A 19,898-nucleotide genomic window follows, 5' to 3' on the forward strand; every position below is an offset into this window, starting at 1 on the left:
GTGTGTGTGTGTGTGTGTGTGTGTGTGTGTGTGTGTGTGTGTGTGTGTGTGTGGTAATGACTGAACATTTTCGGTGTATGTGATGGACTGTGGGTACTAGAGCAGTAAAGGGTGAAATGGTCAAGTTTCTCTCTCTCTCTCTCTCTCTCTCTCCTCTCTCTCACTCGATAGGTGATTGGTTTACAACAGTCCGGAGAGAGAGAGAGAGAGAGCCCTGTTATTACTGAATGTTTGGGTAACAGAATGACTGGTAGCCTTAAATAGTGTGTGTGTGTGTGTGTGTGTGTGTGTGTGTGTGTGTGTGTGTGTGTGTGTGAGAGAGAGAGAGAGAGAGAGAGAGAGAATGTGTAAGTGAGTGAGGGAGGAAGGGAGTTTGTTTAGTGAGAGAGAGAGAGAGAATGAATGTTTGCTTTTGTCTGTGGTTTGATAAAAATGGGTTACATAAAAGATATTGTAGGGTTAGATTGAAATGAATTACAATTGGCTGTGATGTGGCATTGACAGGGGAGTGATTTAGAGGTGATTATAAACACTGTCTATCCATCTATCTGTCTGTCTATCTATTTCTTTCTGTCAATCTATCTATCCATCTGTCAGTCTGTCAGTATCCCTGTATCTATCAGTGTTCCTGTATCTATCTATCTGTCTGTCCATCTGTCTATCAATCTATTGCCTGATGCCATAATCCCTGATGGTAAGGTCATAAACAGTGTCTGTGTTACCCTGTCCTCTGCTTTCTGGCTGCCCTTTCTCCAACTCACCCCCTCCTCCCTCATATGCCTGTCCTCCCTATCCATCCACCTCATCCTCAGTCTCCCCCTCCCTTTCCCCCTTCATGTGCCTCTCCACCCCATCCATCCATCTCATCGTCAGTCTCCCCCTTCCTTTTGCCCCTCGTATGCTTCTCCATCTCTCCATCCCATCCATCCACCTCATCCTCAGTCTTCCCCTTCCCTTCCCTTCCCCTTCATATGCCTCTCCATCCATCTCTTCCTTGATAGAAGTATGCATTTAAAAGCTGTGTGTAACTGTATAGACAATTCCCTGGTTAATTCTTCTACTTGCAGCTCAGCACCAAAACTCACTATTCCGCACAGGATGCAGGAGGAGTCGGTTATTGAAGTAGAGGCATGACTTGCGCTGGGGAGAGAGACGAGGCCTGCAGAGTAATCGAGTCGCATTGGGGAGAGAGGAGGCTTACACACTAATTGAATGGCACCGGGGAGAGAGAGGAGGCCTACGGACTAATCGACTCGCAGTGGGGAGAGTGAGGAGGCCTACACATTAAATGTCTCACACTGGGGAGAGAGGAGGCTTACAGACTAATTGACTCACACTGGGGAGAGAGAGGAGGCCTACAGACTAATTAAGAATCCGTTTAACTCTTCCACTTATACACGACACTAAAATTCATATTTCCCACAGGATGCAGAAGGAGTCGGTCATTGAACGAGAGATCCGACTCGCACGGGAGAGAGAGGAGGCGTACAGACGGGAGAAGGGCATCACATCCTCGTCCAGTGGTCCCGCTCGGCCTTCCAGCGCCCCACAGAGAACCGCCCCGGCCCCGAGCCTTAACTCACAAGATGGACGAGACGTGCAGCACCGCCTGGCCACGTCGCGTATTCAGCTGGAGATTCAGGAGACGAGCATGAAGGAGAGGGAGCTGAGGGATGCCGGCAAAATTATCACCATGTCCGAGGAGACGGTTGATTCAAAGGTGAGTCAGGACAAACTAAAGCATCTAACAGGAAAAAAATGAAACATATAAAACCAAAAACTACAACATCTAACTGGGGAAAAAAAAAATCAGAGTACAGTACATACCTCTGAAAGAAGCACCATTCCTACTTATAAGTTTTTCATGACCTTATCTTCCTTCAACATTGTTTGCCCAAAATGTAATCATATATTCCCATGGTGGTCCTTAGTCATTATTCCAAATCTGATGCAATTCCACCCAATATATTTTCTGTATTATAACGCTAACAGACGGACAGACAGAAAGACAGGCAGACAGATAGACAGTCAAAATATTACTCATTGGCAAAGGTAATAGCATATTCTTTTATACTGATTCTGTTTGAGATGTGCAGTCGCAGTTTTAGCATTTGTTGTTATTATTTTGCCACCATTTTTTTTCAGCAATGTATACTTCTTTACCATAGTACATGAATTACAGTGCAGAGTAGTATGTAAGATCAGTACAGTACAGCATGTCCTTTAAAACTAGTACAGTACAGCCTGTCATATATATTTGTCCTGCCCTTAAGCTAACACGAGGATTTGGTGAGAAATACATATTGTTTGAGAAGCCAGTAAGGACTCGGAGGCAAAAGTTTGTGAAAAAGGACGCACCAGCAACAGGCACCAGTGTTTGGGTAAAAAATTAGATAGTGTACTTAATTTTTGGAAAGTAATGATGACTTTGGTGTAGTTCTAAAGTGTTGCTAGGTGTTCCTGTGTAGTTTGAAAGTGATGCTAGGTATTTGTGTAGTTTTAAAGAGTTGGTAGGTGTTTCTGTGTGGTTTTAAAGTGTTGCCAGGTGTATCTGTAGGTGTATAATTTGGTAATAAGTTTAGCATTCAGTAGGGTAACAGTAAGGCATTGTCTCTACTTTTTTTGGTGACTTCACAGTATATATTGCGTCTTGTGTCGTATTAAAATCTACCCTGCTAAATCCCAGCCTCTCCCTGCCCCATAGGTGACCAGGATGTCTGACTTCAGTGATGCAGGGCAGAGTGAGAGCCCCCGTGGCCGCTCCTTCACCCCTGCTTCCACCCCCACACCCACCCCCACCCCCACCCCTACCCCTTCAAGCCCATCTCCACGCAACTCACCAGTCCCCACCTTCACCCCGTCCCCGGTAGTCTTCCGCAACCCCTCCAGCCTCTCCCGAAGTGCCTGCAGTTCCTCCAGCCTCTCCTACAACACCTCCAGCCTCTCCCGCTCCCTCTCCACCAACAACCTCTCCTCCTCGGCCTCCAACTCCCGCACCACCAAGGGACTCATGCAGAAATTCATTGCTTCAAGGGGGAAGATGACGGGTTCGGCCTTCAGTTCCCCACCCCCCACCACCACCACCTCCCGCGGCATACCTACAAGACCCATGAGGGTAGAACCTAAGGTAGAATTTGCTGGTGTTCTTGGCAGTTGTGGAAGCTCCCTAACACCTTTTCCTTACTGATTTATCTTTAGGTATGGCTGGTTAATATCATTTTGTATGTGAAATGGCAGGGGACAGGGTGACATGGAGGCAATTTGTTTGTGGCCACTCCATGTGGGATTAAGGCATCAGGCTGTAGACAGATATTTATGCAGAGTATGGTGATATTAGAATGACTTAACACACATGATGGCAAGGTGTAATAAAGCAAAATAAATCATTAAGGAGGAGGTGTTAAGGAGCTTCCTTAACCAACAAGAACACAGACCCTTGTGTAGTGTAGTGGGGGAAGATGTATATGATTTTGATATGTAAAACTATCTACTGCATATCTATCAGCTGTTACCTACTTAAATCCCTGACCCTATCTTCCTCAGCCTGCCTTTCCCACTGTCTATGATCTCCAGTTCTTTAAATGCAGTATTCTTTTTTAGGCATGTTGAGGTGAATGAATCAGTGTGTGTGTGTTTGTGTGTGCGCATGCCTGCATGCGTGCATGCATGCATGTGTGTGTGTGTGAAAAGCTTTAGCAGGCCCTGAGGCCTTGGGTTTTGACCCTACTTCACCCCACCTGCAGATGGGAAAAAGGTGAGTGATGATGATGATGGTTTAGGATGTTGACAGTCATGGTAGTGATAGTGATGATGCCCATAATGATGATATGATAATAATGATGGTAGTGGTGATGATGATTCCTTGGCTTATATAGTCATCAAAACATACAGCTAACATCATTCTTTCATTCTGCACTCCAGGCAGCAGTTGTGCAGAGAGAAAACCTTGCCAGAATGAAGCCAGCCAGTGAACAGGATCAAGATTACCAGAAGCAGACCTACCGGCGCACAATTTGTACTACGGAGGAAAAGATACAGTCAGAGCTGAGAGAAATGCAGATGAGAGAAGAGGAGTTGAGGTGAGAGAGGGAGGGAGGGAGAGAATGGGAGAGAGGGAGAGGGAGAAAGACAGGGCATAGAAATAATGGAGAGGGAGAGAGAGAGCAGACAATACAACTGAAAATTAATACGAATAAACTGGGAGAGGTGTGGAAGGATATGGTGCCTTGGAGATGATCATAATAATTGTAATAATAATACTGATGATGATAGAATTAGGTACCCTGAAGATGAGGATGATGACGATGGTGACTACAGTGATTACAATTTCTTTATCTTTTTTTTTTTTAATCTGATATGTTTATGTGAAGCTACAGAATGTGGTGAAGGTTATTGGCGAATCCAATACAGCCAGGATTCCTGGGGCTTAAATGGTGAGTGAATGGAAGCATGGCCCATTGGATTGGGCAGATTTGGGCTATCTGGACATGGTTACTCCTCACCCTGCCCTAAGGTGGGGAAGGAGGTCCGGATGATGATGATGATGATGATGATAGAATTAGGTACCCTGGAGGTGAGGATGATGACAATGGTGACGACAGTGATGACAATTTATTTATTTTTTGTTTCCAGGCGGCTGCGAGCTCGTCAGTTGGCCCAGTCCCACCCAAACCTGGTGGACATCTGCCACGGAGATGGCTCAACGGAGGACACCACTGAGCAGGAGGAAGACGAGGAGGAGGAGCTTCAAGGCTTCCAGGAAATCAATGGTCTCCGCTCAGCCCACTCCAACCCAAACCTCCTAGACCAGCCAGACCATCCCCAGGTGAGGACAAAGTTGATGAAGGAGACAGAGAGAGGGGGGAGGGGAGCTTAGAACAACTTGTCTGCAAAATACCTCGAAATATTTTGTGTTTGTGTTTACATGTGTACGAGGTGCCACACAAAAGTTCCCAAAATTTTATTAAAGAAGGAAAAAACTAAGGTCAAGTCCTAAATCACCACCGACTCCTTCAAAGCAGTCTCCTTGGGCATGCAGACCTCCAATCGCACACTTCTCCCACGATTGGAACATGTTCTGGAAGTCCTTGAACATCAGCTTGTTCAGGACCTGTGATTTTCTCCTGGATCTCCTCATTGGTGTCAGATCTTGGTCCTTTCAGCTGGATTTTAATTTGTGGAAAGAGGAAAAATCTCAGGGCCAGGTCTGGTGAGTATGGGGAATGGGCGACAACCGCCATGTGTTTTTGATGCCAGAATGCTGAACAACAAGGGCTGTGTGTGCAGGTGCTTTGTCATGGTGAAGCAGCCAGTTGTTTGTGCACCACCTGTCTGGATGTTTTTGCCTCACATTGCCAGACATAATGTGTTTGCAGGTTCCATACAACAGGCTAACATCACAAACAGTGTGGATTGTCCTACTGTGATCTTCGAGGATGGGTGCACAAACTTTGGCCACACTGTCAGAAGTTGAACTGGTGTATTTTATGAGTGTCTGCCGCAATTTTCTCAAGTTTCACACAACATTTGGTGCACACACATTGATCTTTCACATCCTCCATTTTTTAGATCACAAAATTTACAAACTAATCCCAAAACAACAATAAAAAAAAACACACATGCAGCAAACGCATCCACCCTGCACTGTGCCACTTGATGCACTAACAAACAAAGGGGGTGTGCACAGCCTCCTGGCATCCACACACTGTACGACAAGCGGTTTCCGGCCCGCTTTCAAAATTTGGGAACTTCTGATTAGCACCTCTATTTCTGTGTGTGTGTGTGTGTGTGTGTGTGTGTGTGTGTGTGTGTGTGTGTGTGTGTGTGTGTGTGTGTGCTATGTAAGGCTCAGAGTTCCACAAGTTGGACATACAGTATGTAAGTTGGACATAAATAGGAAAGTGAAAAAGGTATATATGTGTGTGTATGTGTGAGAGAGAAGGCATGAAAGTATGGTACTAAAGATAAATCATAATATTAATTTAAAACTGTTTCTTTGTTCACTTATTTACAATCTCTATTTTTCTTTACTGCAACAGTCCCCGATGGATAGAATAATTTGGGTCTAAGGTAATGGTTTCAAATGCAATGTTTTGTTTTTTTCCCTTGCTGCCCTGTAGAAAATCTCCTAATATGACATTGTGTTCTATTAAGTGAATGTAGTTGGCTCTTGTACTTTCGTTATTTTGAAGTTGTTGAAATAAAAGTCCCATAAATTATTATAATTACATGTAATGTTAGGTTTAGTTGCAGTTGTATATCCTTCTGCCATTCATATCCTGTTGTTCGTATAATTCATATCGTGTATAAAGACTCCAACGTACCTGCATATGTTGGGCTTGGTCATCTAATGGCAGCTGTCCACACTGCTCAGTCTCGGGCAGCCTCCCTGTTCAGGCCCCTTTAGACGTTGAAATCCTTTACAGTAGACCCGGCTTGTGTGTGAGCTTCATACGCACAGATTCTTTGTGTGTGGATGAAAAAGTATCACCAGCATTCCCTCCCTCTCTCTGTGTCTATCTGTCTTTAACCAGATACCTTCATCCCATAAGGGATGGCCACAAATAAATCTCCTCCATGTTGCCCTGTCCCCTGCCATTTCGCTGCCCTCCGCCCAACTTATATCCCCCTTTCTCACCTACCCCTCTACTCCATCCCTCCATCTCATCCATGGTTTCCTTCCCCCTCCACCTCACATACACTTTCCTCATTAGTCTCTCGCTCTCCATCCTCTCCACTTGGCCAAACCACCTCACTATATTTCTGCTAATGCCTTCTATCACATCCACACCACAATTCTCCTACACTTCCTCATTTGTCAGTCTGTCTCTCCATGTAACTCCACATGCTCCAGTGGATCATCTACTGAATCGTAAATATACAAAAGATTACCCAGCCAGCCATCTTGAACACTAATGTACAGTAATTCCCTCCCTCACATACACTCTCCATGTTAGTCTCTCATCCTCCATCCTCTCCACATGACCAAACCACCACAATGTATTTCTTTCCCTCACTTACATACACTCTCCATGTTAGTCTCTCATCCTCCATCCTCTTCATATGACAAAACCACCTCAATGTATTTCTAATGCTCTCTATCACATCCACATCCACACAACAACACTCAATGGATGAAAAAAATAAAAATAAATAAACAAGTTCACCCAGTCCTTCATCTTGCCCGCTGTGTCTGATGTATATTCCCACACAGGTGTCTGAGAAGGGTGTGAGGCGTCGCAGCGCCCTCATCGCCCAATGGGAAAACCGCATCCAGCAGACCACTGACACTTGAGCCGGCAGTCACTGTGGTAGGTTTATGGTTTAAGCTTTGAGAGACTGACTAGGAGAGTATGAGTGAGGTGGAGAGTGGGAGGGGGAGACCGAGGATAAGCTGGAGGGATGCTGCTGATGATATGTACCTTAGTACGGTATGTTTATGCCCTGTTTAGCTTTGAGAGACTGACTAGGAGAGTGTGTGTGTGTGAGGTGGAAGGGGAGGAGGAGGGGGAAACAGAGAATAAGGTGGAAGGATGATGATGATGGTGATGACAACAATGATGATGGTGATGAGAATGATGATGGTGATGATGGCATAATATTATATCACTAATAATTCCTTTCCCTCGCCACAGAGTGCATTTGGTGCTTGTGCTAGCAAGTTATACCATATGCCACCGCCCAGCCCGCCCCATCACCTACCCAGCAGCTCCAAGGGTTGTCACATGATTCCTACACATCGTCAGGGCTGTAGAATCGGCCCCTGATTCTTCCTTTGATTCTTAAGGTTGTGGCTGTTAATTATTAGAAGCGGTTAGTGTTATGAGTCACATTTTTTGATCGTGTTTTGCTATGCTGTCTATCTGCTGTATCTATCTGTGTTGCCAGGTGTCAATCCTATAAGGTGTGGCCACAGACAAATCTCCTCCATGTCACTCTGTCCTCTGCCATTTGGATGCCTTTCCTCCAGCTCATCCCTCTTTTCAGCATCTCAAATCCATCCCTCCATCTCATCCTTGGTCTCCCTTCTCCTCCTCCTCCACATCACTCACATACCCCACCTCCCATCTAACACGACATCATCCCTTCCCTCTCATCCTTGGTGTCCCTCTCCTCCTCCCCCCTCCACCTCATTCATGTATGTGTATATATCTCTACTGCATCCCTCCATCTCATCCTAGGTCTCCATTCCTCTTCTGTTCCACCTCACTCACATACCCCCCCTCGCATCTCACTCCGCACCATCTCCCCCTCTCTTCCTCCTCCTCCCCCCTCTTTTCCTCCTCCTTCCCCCTCCACCTCATTCATGTATGTGTATATATCTCTACTGCATCCCTCCATCTCATCCTTGGTCTCCCCCTGCACCTCACTCACCCCTCCCTTATATGTAAATGAGTGCAGTGAAATGGCAGGGGACAGGATGACAGGGAGACAGTTTTTTTGTGGTCACCCCTTACAGGATGAAGGCGTCTGGCAATAGATAGATAGATAGATAGAAAGAATGTCAAGAAATGTGACTTATAACAGAAAATTAATATTATTCTAGAGCTGATAAGGCCAATTTTATACGTTGTGATTCCCTAGTGTGATATAGAGATGATCGGATTATATACCTAACTATATAAATTCAGTGACATAAGTAGGTAAGCGAATGACGTTAAGAGTATAGTGCAGGGTGGTACATATATAGCACAGTACTAGAAGCTCTTGTGGGACCTGGGTATGGCTCTGTCTACTGGTGTGGGTGTAGTGGGAAATGAATAGAGACTTGTAGAGACTGATAACACTGCCTGAACTGGCCCTGTCTGCTGGTGTGGGCATGGGCGTGGCAGTGGGAGTGGGAAATGAATAAACGGAGATGTAGACGCTGATAACACTGCCTGAACTGGCCCTGTCTGCTGGTGTGGGCATGGGTGTGGCAGTGGGAGTGGGAAATGAATAAACGGAGATGTAGACGCTGATAACACTGCCTGAACTGGCCCTGTCTGCTGGTGTGGGCATGGGCGTGGCAGTGGGAGTGGGAAATGAATAAACGGAGATGTAGACGCTGATAACACTGCCTGAACTGGCCCTGTCTGCTGGTGTGGGCATGGGTGTGGCAGTGGGAAATGAATAAATGAAGATGTGGGCACTGATAGCACCCACTCAGCCGTACCCAAAACACACAAGAGGTCAGCCAGGAGTGTATGTGTGTACCATTCTGTGATCTTCTTTCCTACATATCCATTAAATTCAGATATTGCTAAGATTGCTATAGGAATAATTGGAATACATAGGTACTTATATTCAGTAGTTATTATTATTATTATTATTATTATTATTATTATTATTCAGAGTTTGAGTGGATGGATGAGAGTTCTCCATGGATATTTAAATTATTATTATTATTATTATTTTTTATTTTTTTTTTAATGGGGAAAAAATGGTTGTTTTTGTGTAAATATGTAGAATAATACTATTGTTTATTTAGCAGTAGTGAAACCCAGACTATGTACGCTTCTTCGTCTGTTGTCTTTTATTTTGAAGGCTCAGCGACTCCTATGACTCACTCCCGGCAGAGAGAGAGAGAGAGAGAGAGAGAGAGAGAGAGGGGACTGATGATGATGGACAAACTAGGAAAAGAAAATGGAGATAAAGATTAGGTTGGAAGGGATAGAAAAGGAAAGCAACAGGAGAGAGAGAGAGGCAGGGTGAAAGAAAGTGATAGAAGGGGAGGGAGGGAGAAAGAAAGTGAGAGAAGGGGAGGGAGGGAGGGAGAAGGAGAGGGTGGGGAAGAGGGAGAGAGAAAGGGAGGGGGGAAGAGAGTGAAAGAGTAGGATGGAAAGGGGAAGGAATGGGAGAAGGGTAGAGAGAGAGGGACAAGGAGTAGGGGAGTGAGCAAGAGAGGTAGAGAGAAAAAAAGAGAGTACCTAGCTCTCTCTCTCAGCCAGGAGTGAGTCATAGGAGCCAGCAGGTAGCGAGTATAACCCTTTTCTATGTTATTTTTAGCAATAACGTAAGCATAAGGTTAATTTTGGGGCAACCAGGTCGTCTGCCGGCAAAATATCACGTCTTAGAAGTTTACAACACAGCTGTAGCGATGTACGATACAGCGATGGCGGTTGACGTCCACGCAGCTGCCCAGCCAAGTCCCTCGATGTATACTTCCCCCCCCCTCGTTAATTCATATGTATACTCTCTATGCTTGTATTATGTATGCCATCTTACTAGTTACCTATTTCATTATGTATACCTTTTATTTCTTTCATACTGCCCATCTATTAGTAGTTATACTTTTACTCTGTGTATACTATTTCATCTACTATGTATACTTCTCTCATGCATACCATCCAGTAGTATCTTTCAGCTCCCTGTTCTCATGTATACCTCTTCTATACTCACACATGTACACCCAGCCATGTGCATCTATGTCTGTATATAATCCCACATGGTTGCATCTTGGCACACTTCCTCATCAATCAATTTTTGTCTATCCACACAGGGTAGGTCTATTGAAGCTGTGGTTGTAGATAGATAAATAGGTAATCCAGGCCAATAGATAAAGGATTTTTGAAGTCACTGTTAGGATTTGCACATACTCAGGCCATACTCTCTCTCTCTCGCCAATACATTGGTTAAGAGGGCTCCCTAACACCTTTTCCTTAGTGATTTGTTTTTGGATAGGGTTGGTTAATATAAACTTGTATGTTATTAATGCTGAGTATGGTAATGTTGGAATGATTTTAGTGTCACAAGATGATACCAAGGTGTAATAAGCAAAATAAATCACTTAGGAAGAGGTGTTATGAAGCATCCTTCACCAACAAGAGGCCTTAGACTTTGGCATGCATTTCTCTTACAGTAAGCAAAATAAATCACTTAGGGAGTGGTGTTAGGGAGTGACAAGAATACTTTTACATGCATATCTCTCACAACAGACACATTTCCATTTATACATGTCCAGCATGGGGATGGGTTAGCACCAGGCTACCACTCCCTTCAAAGACACCGAATTCTACAGTGGCAGGTCTTCAGGCTTCTTGATCTCTAGCAGCAGCTCTGGTTAGTGTCCTTTACAGTGAAGTCTTTTGAAAACGTAGGTAAAATTCTTCCATGTATTCCACAAGACACTGTTAGTATTAGAAACTGTGCTATCTTTCATCTCTCTCTTCTTGGACTTAAAATCAGGCCTGTAAAAGCAGTCCACACTAATGACATTGATACGTTGTTTATTTTCTTTCGTTTTGTTTCGTTTATAAAGGCTTCAACGTGCTTGCTGCCTTGCCTTGGTCACCTAATGGCAGCTCTCCACACTGCTTCATCTCTGGCAGTCTCCCTGTTCAGCCCCTTTATCCCTGAGGTCACACTCTATGACCTCATCCCAGGTCTTTTTCAGTCATCCTGTCACAACTCTACCCCTGACGTTCACAGTTCTCACACTCTGCACCCAGTTGTCATCCCCCATCCCCACCACATGGCCAAACCATCGCAATCTACCCCTCCTCATCACAACACCAATACACTCCAGTCCCATCCATCCTCCCAAACCATCTCAATCTACCCCTCCTCATCACAACACCAATACACTCCAGTCCCATCCTTCCTCCCAAACCACCTCAGTCTACCCCTCCTCATCACAACACCAGTACACTCCAGTCCCATCCTTCCTCCCAAACCATCTCAATCTACCCCTCATCATCACAACACCAGTACACTCCAGTCCCATCCTTCCTCCCAAACCACCTCAATCTACCCTTCCTCATCACAACACCAGTACACTCCAGTCCCATCCTTCCTCTCAGCTCTTCCATTGTAAACCTAGCCCCCCCAGGCCTCACGCTCAGGGATGCACTACACATCCACCTAATCATTGTATTTCCATACATTTAAGCCTATGAATATCCTCTTCCTTTACTACCCAGGTCTCACTACCATACAGCATTACACTTAACACATGCTGCATTCTTAGTAAAATAAATTCATCATTGTCAGTTGCTATGGACTAACCAAACAGGACTGATTATTGGAAGTCCATGAAGAGAGAAGCAGAAGTGACAGAAATTTTTATTTTATTAGATGTGTAGACACATTGGTAGGTACTAAGTGCATGACAGGTTACTAACACTATCTATCTATCTGTCTATCTGTTTATCTATCTGTCTATCTATCTCTGTCTCTGTAGCTAGATGCCTTAATCCTGTAAGGGGTGGCCACAAACAGGTTGCCCCCATGTTGCTCTGTCCCCTGCCATTTCGCTGCCCTCCCCCCAACTTACATCCCCGTCTGTCATAATACCTCTCCGTTCAATCACTCCATCTCATCCTTGGTTTTCCCCTCCCTCTCCCCCCTTCCACCTCAACACTCCTGGTTAGTTTCTCACTCTCCATCCCCCCCAACTTCCACCTCCCTCTTTCAAATACCTTTCCACTCCATCCCTCCATCACACCCTTGGTCTCCCCCACCCTCTCCCCCCTCCACCTCACTTGCATACTCTCCTAGTTAGTATCTCGCTCCAAATATGTTCACACCATATACGTTTCTGGCCATCATATAAGCAGTTCAGTATAGCTAAGGAATCAGTTATTATTCCATACAGTACATCGTGATTCGCAGAATTTTGCTACTAGTGATCAAGCAGAAGAGATATTTGTTACTAGAGATCAAGCAGAAGAGATATTTGTCACTAGAGATCAAGCAGCACAGATATATGATGCTAGAGATCAAGCATCTATTATTTGTGTTGTAAATTTTAACGACTTTCCAATTCATTTGATATTGCATGCCATCATTTTTAGTCCCATAGCAAGGAGACATTATTCCCCCCCTTCCCCCCCCCTCTCTCTCTCTCTCTCTCTCTCTCTCTCTTTCTCACATGAGTTTTAGTGAGTCTTGGTTATCAGTAGGGGATTGAGTCTCCTTGGTTATTAGTCAAAATCATCCTTTTAGTCTAACCACATGTAGCCCAGAGTAGAAAAATATGTTCATGAAGGCTCTATATAAGTCCTGGTGAGCCTTGGTTATATGGGAAAAAGATAAGTCTCCTTGGTTATTAGTCAAATGAAATCTATGTGTACCCTCTCCAATTTTAAAAAATCTACCCAGAATTCAATGTATCTAGGAGCAGGGAAAATTTTGAAAGATGGAACCATTTTTGAAAACGTTATAACACAGAGTAGCGTATTGATGTATTAGTCGTGTGTGTATATATATGTAGGTCTGTATCGTCTATGTATCCTATCCATGTGTTATACAGTGTCTTGGTACATATATGTGTAGCAGAGAAAGTGGAGGTGATTGTATGGTTGATGAAGCTCCCTGATGCCTTTTCCGTAGTGATTTATTTTGCTTATTACACCTTACTGTCCTCTTGTGTTATATATATTGTCCTTTACCATACTAAGCATAAAAAAGTATTACCCAGCCATATCCAGAAATAAATCACTAAGGAAGAGGTGCTAGGGAACTTCCTTAACTGACGAGAATACCTATTTTCTCCCATAAGACCTTCAGTAATTATAACTTGGCATTTTCTTCCATAAGACTTTCAATAAATATCCCATGGCTGAGAATTAGACATGTTTTTTGACCATTTATTCTCAAAATTAACCATATTTTCACCACCTGGATTTTTGGACACATTTCTGGGGACGTTTTGTATATATGGGGAGTAGCCAGTGTTGTCTCAGTGCATCATGGTATGTATAATCGGAAATATTGTATCAGAATCGCAAAGGCCATATATACGTGGTACTTGTGGTGGTCACTTCTCATATACTGTATTGTGTTATGGTTTGCACAAGTATACAATAGCTCATTTATTTAGACTAATAAAGTTGAATGTAGTACTGTAGTTTGTATTTTGACCATTCTGTAGTGTAAGGGGACTACTAACATTTAATCTGCCGTATAGGACAGAAGTTTGTCTAATATTCCATCTCATTTACTTGTCACTTCCCCTGCTGACTGTTTCACCTCCTCTACTTGTCACTTCCCCTGCTGACTATTTCACCTCCTCTACTTGTTACTTTCCTCTGCTGACAAATGTTCATCTACTGTTTCACCCAGGGTTGGCAGTGATTTAATCATGTGATTAAATCATTGATTTTTTTTTTTTTTTAATCTAAAAGTTAACAAAAATAAAATCTGAAGGTTTATAAAAGTTGTGTAACACTTTGTGTTGGCATTCATTTATTCAGACACATAAGCATTAAGTCAGCAGATCCTGGTGAATGGTGCCATTAGAAATTGCTGCATTGTATGACAGAAAATATATTTTACATTTGTGTAACAAAGCATTGAAATTATACAGTATATACATGTGAAATACTGAGCCATAAATAAAAAACCAAGCCGTAAGACTAGGTAGGCTGTACTGGGTCACTTAAGGCCATGGCATAATAATATCAGCTTAAGATTTGTCTGTGTGGTAATATAATCAGCTTTGGAATATGCTGTCTGGATTACCACTGGCAACTCAGCCTTAACCAGCAGTGTACAGACAGCACTTGAACAGCAATGTACAGTGTCTGGAGTCTGGGCAGTGAACCATCAGTGATTAGACAGGACATGGTGTACAGTATTCAGTATACTACTTTTGAAATATTAGCAATATAATAAACAGAAAAATCAAATAAATTGAATAAATAAAAATTTATTGTTTTGATTTGGAAAAAAAAAAAAAAAAAAAAAAAATCACCAACCCTGGTTTCACCTCCTCCTTGTCACTTTCTTCTGCTGACTATCTATCCATAGCCAGACATCTTAATCACGTAAGGGGTGGGGTGTAATTTGTAGCACAAGACCCACAACTTTGAGGTCTTTGATTAGATTTCCAAGCTGACCACAAGAAGTTGGGACAGGGTGTATTGATAGTGTTAAATACTAAATCACCTTGAAGCATCATGGGGTATCACTGTATTGGCAATGTGCAGAATACTTCATGAGACTTAACCACACTCTTCAGTCTATACAGTCATGACATTCCCTCTCCCTAACCAGCCACTAATATTGTTTTATATGCAGATGTCCACCATTTCAACCACACATCATGCTTCAGACCACCATAACAACCACACACCTCATTGCAGATACCATAACAACCACACACCACAGTGCAGATACCATAACAACCACACACCACAGTGCAGACACAGCCCCCTCACTGCAGCAAGAGTACCTCAACACACAGCAGGCCTGGGTTAAGGACAAGAGGTTGACAGTTGCCCCAGCCAAATCCACCACCACACGTCACCAGCAGTAAACGTGAACACAGGTACTACCTCCACATGACATTCCACTTAATCCACACCCTCCACATGACATTCCACTTAATCCACACACTCCCCATCACAATCCACTTAACCCACACTCTCCACATCACAACCCACTTAACCCACACCCTCCTAATCACAGTCCACTTAACCCACACCCTCCTAATCACAGTCCACTTAATCCACCCCCTCCACTAAGATCTTGGAGTGACACATGAAACTAGACACACCTTCAAGGACCCTGTACAAGACATCAAGAGGAAGTGTACCTGTAGACTCCCTGCACTTGGGGCAACCACAGGGCTAGCCTTTGGGCCTTACTCTAAAGACAATAGACAGATACATTAGATTACATAATGTCCTGTGCCTCCCTGACATCGGGTTCCATCCTATCTGATACAAGACCCTGCAAACCATACATACCAACATCCTACACATCACCACTGGCAGCACCAAAACCACTCCCACAGCTCACACTCTGATACTAAAGCCGTCCCAGAAACTACCTTGAGATGAGAGAGACAAGTACACAACACCACTCATTACACATACATGCCACACACATCACACACAGGCACATAGAACACTCACCAAACATTATCAGATCCATTACAACAATATTCCACCTCCAGATATTCCCACACCAGCATTGAAGAAACACGTACATACATACTTCACACACACAGCAGTACAACAACTCAATCATAACACCATCGTGCCAGCCACCCTTCTGACATACACTCATTGGAGGTGTCCTTAAATACAGATTGAGTTCACCAGGACATCACCCAGACTTCCTCAGTAAGCAGCATAAAGTTGGGTAGGGTGGAGCCACAAGAGACACACCCTGCATGCAAAATAGTCCCACACAGCACAGGAAGCGCCACATGAAGAGGGAGACATAACAGTGTGTGGGAACCTGTGGGATAATTTCATAGGGGGCAGTTACCTGTGGTTGATGGGTCTACTCGATCAGGTAACCAGGACTGAGCAACGAGGCCTATTACATTACAGGTTCCTACATAATACAGTCCTTCATTGCCAAGTCAAATGGATATATAGCTTGTTTAAAGTTGAAGCAGGTTATAGGATAGTATCAGAACGAGATAACTGAATAGGAAGGAAAACAGTGAGGCAAAAAAAGTCTGAGTTGGAAAAAAGACTTGAGTGGAGACGAGAGGGAAATCAAGACAGTGAGTGGGGAAAGAAGACAGTTGAGTGGAAAAAGAGAGAGCTGAGTGGGGACGAGAGGGAAAACAAGACAGTGAGTGGGGAAAGAAGACAGTTGAGTGGAAAAAGAGAGAGCTGAGTGGAGAGGAGAGGGAAGGCAGTCAAATCCTTATCCTGGAGCAAGTCATGTGTTCCGGTTGACATGAGAAGGTGAGTGTTTGTGTGTGTGTGTGTGTGTGTGTGTGTGTGTGTGTGTGTGTGTGTGTGTGTGTGTGTGTGTGTGTGTGTGTGTGTGTGTGTGTGTGTGTGTGTGTGTGTGTGTGTGTGTGTGTGTGTGTGTGTGTGTGTGTGTGTGTGTGTGTGTGTGTGTGTGTGTGTGTGTGTGTGTGTGTGTGTGTGTGTGTGTGTGTGTGTGTGTGTGTGTGTGTGTGTGTGTGTGTGTGTGTGTGTGTGTGTGTGTGTGTGTGTGTGTGTGTGTGTGTGTGTGTGTGTGTGTGTGTGTGTGTGTGTGTGTGTGTGTGTGTGTGTGTGTGTGTGTGTGTGTGTGTGTGTGTGTGTGTGTGTGTGTGTGTGTGTGTGTGTGTGTGTGTGTGTGTGTGTGTGTGTGTGTGTGTGTGTGTGTGTGTGTGTGTGTGTGTGTGTGTGTGTGTGTGTGTGTGTGTGTGTGTGTGTGTGTGTGTGTGTGTGTGTGTGTGTGTGTGTGTGTGTGTGTGTGTGTGTGTGTGTGTGTGTGTGTGTGTGTGTGTGTGTGTGTGTGTGTGTGTGTGTGTGTGTGTGTGTGTGTGTGTGTGTGTGTGTGTGTGTGTGTGTGTGTGTGTGTGTGTGTGTGTGTGTGTGTGTGTGTGTGTGTGTGTGTGTGTGTGTGTGTGTGTGTGTGTGTGTGTGTGTGTGTGTGTGTGTGTGTGTGTGTGTGTGTGCATCCCCTGAACCATAGTAAATACTTGTTAGGCTTAGTTAAATTTTTCTATTCAGCAATTAGTATAGGGTAGCAAAGACTAGTAGATAGATAGAGTGATAGATAAGGTAGTAGATAGACAGACTAATAGATAAACAGATTGACCAGTAGATAGACAGGTAGATATACGAGTAGGTACTGATAGATATTGACCATCCATTCATCCAATTCTTTGCCTTTACAGTTAATAGGGGTATAGGGCAGTGAAGACAAGTAGATATAGAAGATAGATAGATTAGTAGATAGATAAATAGACTAGAAGGGTAGTAGATAGTTAAATAGTCTACTAGATAGATAGATAAATAGACTAGTAGATAAACTGATAGATATTGTCCATCTGTTCATCCAAGTATTTATTTATTATTCCAGGCCTATGCTACTCAGTCCAGACACCGAAGGGAAGGGAGACCAGTCGCTTATCCCTGAGCAGCAATTATACCAGCTTTAAACACCAACCACGTGAGTAGGAATGAATCTCCTTGGTTACTAGTCAAATAATTTCTTCAGCCATTTCAGTAGTGTTTAATGGTACATGATTTTTGGGGACCTTAAATGAGTCTCCTTGGTTACTAGTCAAATAATTCCTTCGCACCTGACCATTGTAATTTTTTACAAAGTCAAAATGAGTCTTCTTGGTTACTAGTCAAATAATTCGTTCATATATGACCATTGATATTTCTTATAGCTTCAAATGAGTCTCCTTACTAGTCAAATCATTTCTTCAGCCATTTCAGTAGTGTTTAGTGGTACATGATTTTTTTTGGACCTTGTATGAGTCTCCTTGGTTACTAGTCAAATAATTCCTTCTTATATGACCATTGATATTTTTTTCAGTCTCTAATGAGTCTCCTTGGTTACTAGTCAAATAATTTCTTCACACATGATCATTGATACTTTTTATTATAGCCTTAAGTGAGTCTCCTTGATTACTAGTCATATAATTCCTTCAATCTACACTTGTCCAATGATTTTTGTAAGCCTAAAAAAATGAGTCTCCTTGGTTACTAGTCAAATCAGTCCTTCAGTGAGCTAAAAATTGAGTGACGATATTTTTTTTTCAGATGTGTGTGTATATAATATTATTGATGTTTTAAATGATATCTGTGATGGTGTATGTGTATGTACTTTTTTTTTTTCCAAAGAAGAAGAAACCAAAGGCTGATTGAACCTGAAAGGGGGTTCAAGATGGGCTATTTCTGTTCTTTCTCCCAAATAAAGAAGAAAACCGCTTTATAATTGGGATATATTTTTGGCACTTATTATAATCGTGGTTTTGGTGATCTGTTGACGTGATGCCTGTCAGGAGGTGGTTTAGTCAGGTTGTTTAATGGTTTGAAGTGCTAGAGAATTAGTGAAGAGTTGATAGACGTTATTATTATTATTGATTTCTTTCGTCCAACACTTCCTCTTCCTCCTCCTCTTCCTTCTTCTCCTCCTCCTCCTCCTCCTCCTCCTCCTGATAAAGATTATGACTTTTAAAATGTTATGTATACGAGTTTAATAAAAAAAAATAAAAAGATTATTTTTGAAGACTTTTGACCATACTGTGATTATTCAAACTTGGCCTAAAATTACCATCTCTCCAGTACCGAGTGTGCAAAAGTTTTAACGAATATGATGCAAGTCACGAAGAAGTGCCGTGGAAGGGATGTGGAATTACAGTAATGATTTTTCTGCCTTTGAGCTATGTACGTGAAAGAGAGAGAGAGAGAGAGAGAGAGAGATTTTAACACGAGTATGATGCTAGTCACGAAGAAGTGCTGTGGAAGGGATGTAGAGGCACAGTAATGATTTTTCTGCCTTTGAGCTACGTGGAGAGAGAGAGCCACTGGACTGGGTAATATCTCACGTGTTGGGGGTACGGCTCAGTTGTCAGTGTCTGTCCTGCGTCATATATTTCGTGCTCCGTGTCACACCCACACCCAGGGGCTTCGTTTGGGTGGGGGACAGGGGCACGTGTCCCCCCCACTTTTTGGAGCCTGGGGGACAGTATCTTTTGTCCCCCACTGTTGTAGGTGACAATTGTCAGGATGAACAGCGTCACGCCGTTTGTTTATATTTCCTTAATGACGCAATGCTTCCTATACAGTAAATATTGGTGTATTATTTAAACAACGATTACAAGACAGTCTTTTGTGTGCACCCTTGTACAATACCCACACAGTGACAAACAACGATTACAAGACAGTCTTTTGTGTGGACCCTTGTACAATACCCACACAGTGACAAACAACGATTACAAGACAGTCTTTTGTGTGGACCCTTGTACAATACCCACACAGTGACAAACAACGATTACAAGACAGTCTTTTGTCTGAACCCTTGTACAATACCTACACAGTGACAAACAACGATTACAAGACAGTCTTTTGTGTGCACCTCCTACAATACAATGTCGTGTTGTATTGTACATACATTTACCTTCACATTACAACAATGCTTCGTCGGTGGTCGGGGGGCTACGCACCCCAGCCCCTCCCCCTGCGGTGCGCACAAAGTAGTATAATGCCGACTCCCCCCAACAT

General features: G+C 43.4%; 1 protein-coding gene across 1 annotated transcript in view; it reads left to right on the forward strand.

The window, feature by feature from the left end:
• Positions 1-7,811, forward strand: part of LOC145418436 (uncharacterized) — a 107,975-nt gene extending 100,164 nt beyond the window's left edge. Inside the window, exons 8-13 of the mRNA XM_080286853.1 lie at positions 1,426-1,720; positions 2,705-3,127; positions 3,922-4,079; positions 4,633-4,825; positions 7,214-7,310; positions 7,635-7,811. Of these exons, the coding sequence (XP_080142979.1) occupies positions 1,426-1,720; positions 2,705-3,127; positions 3,922-4,079; positions 4,633-4,825; positions 7,214-7,294 (1,150 nt within the window). The 3' untranslated portion in view covers positions 7,295-7,310; positions 7,635-7,811. The remainder of the gene's footprint in view (positions 1-1,425; positions 1,721-2,704; positions 3,128-3,921; positions 4,080-4,632; positions 4,826-7,213; positions 7,311-7,634) is intronic.
• Positions 7,812-19,898: the final 12,087 nt, after the last annotated feature.

Source organism: Coenobita brevimanus, chromosome 114 (assembly GCF_032717465.1).
Source record: "Coenobita brevimanus isolate Jiangsu-jjx chromosome 114, ASM3271746v2, whole genome shotgun sequence".
In the NCBI taxonomy this organism is placed as follows: Eukaryota; Metazoa; Arthropoda; class Malacostraca; order Decapoda; family Coenobitidae; genus Coenobita; species Coenobita brevimanus.